This window comes from Cyprinodon variegatus, unplaced genomic scaffold, assembly GCF_000732505.1.
Source record: "Cyprinodon variegatus isolate N-32 unplaced genomic scaffold, C_variegatus-1.0 Scaffold140, whole genome shotgun sequence".
In the NCBI taxonomy this organism is placed as follows: Eukaryota; Metazoa; Chordata; class Actinopteri; order Cyprinodontiformes; family Cyprinodontidae; genus Cyprinodon; species Cyprinodon variegatus.
Genome location: NW_015150593.1, coordinates 1,144,967 through 1,148,760, shown reverse-complemented (window position 1 = coordinate 1,148,760; position 3,794 = coordinate 1,144,967). Strand labels below are relative to the sequence as shown.

Sequence of the window (3,794 nt, the reverse complement as noted above, 5' to 3'; positions counted from 1 at the left end):
TGCGCCATTTTATTTGTTCATTTTTTATTTTTTTTTATAATCGATTCTTGCCTTCAAGAATCGATGCAGTAGATCACAAAAATTAGTCACGACGATTTTGCACACCCTTAGTCAGCAACAGGTGGCAGAGGGGCAGCCAAGAGTGACTTATGAGGCCGATGCTCTCATTCTTCCCCTGCACTGCACATATTTATTAACTTTTTATTATTTTTTTTACATTTCTGTTTTATTATTAATGAAAAATGTTGAGCATAAATTATAAAGTTTGCTTGTATCTGTTTCTTTTATCCACCTTACTTTTATCTTTTAAAATATTTTATGTGTTTGTTCTTTTATTTTTTTATCTGTGATTTGTGGTGTACTACCACTGCACAAAAATTGCTCATACTGGGACAAATAAAAGCTACTGAACTGAACTTTGCATCAAAAAGTGAACAGTGAAAACTCAGGACCTTGCAGAACTTTTCCTGTCTTATTGAAAAGCTCTCCACATTAAGGAATTATGACAAAAATGTAATAACTCGAAATTTTAGGCCTTCAGTTTATAGTTATGCTAACATCTGAGAATGATGTAGTTCATGGCTCTCAAAGCTAAGCTATTATAATTTTGAAAAAATCAACTCAAAACAAGGAAAGTTTGTCATTTCTTGTATTATTAATTCAGACCTAAATTACCTGAAAATTCGATTCATGCATCTCCGGTCATTTGAAAAGGTTGCTAATGTTACTCAAAATCATTCAACGAAGGGACATAACTTTTAAAAAACTTTGTCTGTGCAAAATTGAAAATATTCATGGTATAATGTAGCATTGGGGGTTGCCAGCAAGTAATTGGAAACTGCATGGATAATTGGATCAGACTGAAGTCTAGCTGTGTGAAGAGAGAAACAGCCCGAGTATCTATTCAGTCTGTGTCAGCACACATCTAGTTATAATTCACCAATTTGGGCGTAAAGCTATTCTTTATTTCCTCATGACAGTCATGTGTTCGTTAAAGTGTGTGGCGATCCATTCCTCGAATGGGAAGCTTGCAGTATGTGACCAGTCAATGGTGATGTTGCAATGCTAAGCAGGATTGGGGCCTAACTCCTCTTAATTCATCTGTTTATTTGCGTGAATAGCGGCGTTCTATTTGGAGATTAGCGCAGCTTCGTACCACACACGGTGCTTATTGTGCAACACTTAGCTGAAGTTTTTATCAGCTTACACTTCCTGTCATAACACCGTTGTTGAGCTGTGGTCAGCCCGAGTGATGCCACATCAGGCTAAGCGGTGGCTGCAGTTTCGTCACACTTGAAGTTGCGTTCTGTCTCAGAATACGTATTTTAGAAACCAAATTAAAGTTAAACTTTGCTGCTTCCTCTTTATTGAGCGTCTTTGGGTTTCCTTCTGTTATTAAACTTCCTTACTTGCCTCTCATACGTCCGTCTTCTGGATACTTCCTCAAAAATGAGCGCCTGAGGAGCCTTCGTTCTGTTCTGGTCACTGAACACTCGACTCAGAGAAAAAAAAGAAAAAAGAATGCACTCTATAGTCCTGTTCTGGGAGAAACGGTGATTAACTATAAAAGGAGGAAAGGCAGCGTCTGGAACAGGGATTTTCGGAGCCCTGTGGCTTTGTGTTGCCTTATTACTGACCTACATTACATACCCATGCTCCACTTCTTTCACACATATTTCATAGCTCCAATCTGCAGTGTCATCTGTGTTTTAAACCATAAACAAATAGGATTAGGGCCCAGATCTTAAAAAAAACAGCAGATGTGCCAAATAAGAGCCTTACAGACACACCCAGATGGTGTGGGGGTCACACCAGGGGAATACACTTGAAATAATTGAAGCCTAAATAAGTAATTTTAACTTAAAATAAGTGCATTTGTTCTTAAATTAAAGAGGTAAGATGAGACACTTTTCCTATGGAACAAGACAATTTACATTTAAAATAAGAGAAAAACAACTGCATTGTATTATTTCTAGTGCATGTTTTCTAGTGAACAAATTTTAGGAGTCAAAATCCTCATTTCATTGGCAAATAATCTTATTTACCTACTCGAATTAAGGCTAAATACACTTAATTTAAGAAATGTTGACTTATTTCTAGATCAGCTTTGCAATATAGAATGTACACTGCAAAAAAAGATATCTAAATTAGTCATTTTTTCTTGCAATGAGGATGAAGTGAGACACTTTGCCAATGGAAAAAGACCATTTATATTTAAAATAAGAAAAAAACAATTGCCTTGTCTTATTTCAAGAGCATATTATCTAATTATCTTACTTTAAGAGTAAAAGTACTCATTCCATTGGCAAATTATCTTATTTACCAACTCAAATTAAGGCTAAATACACTTTATTGAAGACATTTTTGCTCATTTCTGGATCGTTTTTTTAAAGGTTCATACTCAAGTTTTGAAAGTTAAAGGACGAACCCTGATTTCAAAGATTTTTAATTTCCATCAACCTGAGAATCAAAAACTGTTTAAACCTTTAAAGTTACACTTAATGCAACTACTAAGAAAAAAAGGATGATCTTTGCTATTGAAGTTGGAACTGTAAACCTAAGCAGAAAATTCTTTTCAAAGGAATGCATCATTTCTAAAGTCATGCACATACCCTGTGGACTGTTAAGGCATGAAATTGTACTTTCATTTCCTCCTGGATGCGAAGGATACTTTTGCTGATGTGACACATTTTGCTTGCAGAAGCTCTTCTCTGTTAATGGAGCTTCCTTTTTTTTTTTTTTGTGCTGCAGGACCGGAGCACAGAGGGTGGATTTTTTAGCCTGCCTTCATCAATGCGTCGGGGTTCTTCTGACAACAACCTGGACCTGGACCTCACAGATGGGAGTCCTCGGTCTTCCTCCTTCTCGGAGGTCCAGCGAAGTCGCTCCTGCCTGGACAACCTCCAGCAGAAGATCCTGAAAGTCACCGAGCAGCTGAAGATCGAGCAGACTGCGCGGGACGCCAACGTGGCAGAGTATCTGAAGCTGGTGAACAGTGTGGACAAGCAGCAGTTGGGACGCATCAAGCAGGCATTTGAGAAGAGGAACCACAAGTCGTCCCAAAACATCGCACAGATGCAGAAGAAACTGGAGCAGTACCACCGAAAGATGAAGGACAGTGAAGTTCTTCACAGCCCGCCTCCCAGGCCTCCCTCAGCCAAACGCAGCACCATACCCAGGGAGTCACCCAGACAGCTGAGGGACATGACCGGCAGCGGCCGCCACCCGACAATGGACAAGATCAAAACCATCGGACCCGGCGTTTCTCTCTCCCCTCCTTTCTTTTTCAGCAAACCCAGAGAGTTCGCCAACCTCATCAGGAACAAGTTTGGGAGCGCAGATAACATCTCTCACCTCAAAACCAATCTGGACACGCCCTCTACGATGCCCTCTGACAGTGCAGGAAAAGGGCTGAGCAGCAGCACCTCTTTGGTGAGCAAGCCCAAGTACACCAGTGATGATGAGTGCTCCTCCATTTCAGCGGACAGCAACGGGAACCCCGCTGTGGGGGGGGCCCTGGTCAGACCGTTGCAGAGTCCGGTTCAGGGGCAGCAAGCAGGGGGAGACAGTCAGGGAAGATTGGAGCTGTGCTACGAGGAGGTGAGAGAGATCAAAGAAGCTCAGAGCCAGCTGGAGGAGGACATGGAGGTGATCAAAGATCAGTTCAAGAGAGAGTACAGTATTCTAAGCCAAACACTACAAGAGGAGAGATACAGGTGAGTTTCTCTCTGCTTCCCCATCACACGATCCAGCAGAACGCTTGTTTGCTTGGAAGTTATAAAACTGTTTGGGAT

At 40.8% G+C, this 3,794-nt stretch overlaps 1 protein-coding gene across 1 annotated transcript in view; it reads left to right on the top strand.

Moving 5' to 3' along the window:
• LOC107085999 (transmembrane and coiled-coil domains protein 3-like) overlaps positions 1 to 3,794 on the top strand; it is a 33,156-nt gene that overhangs the window by 17,238 nt on the left and 12,124 nt on the right. The window contains exon 2 of the mRNA XM_015376714.1: positions 2,752 to 3,716. Within this exon, the coding sequence (XP_015232200.1) occupies positions 2,752 to 3,716 (965 nt within the window). The remainder of the gene's footprint in view (positions 1 to 2,751; positions 3,717 to 3,794) is intronic.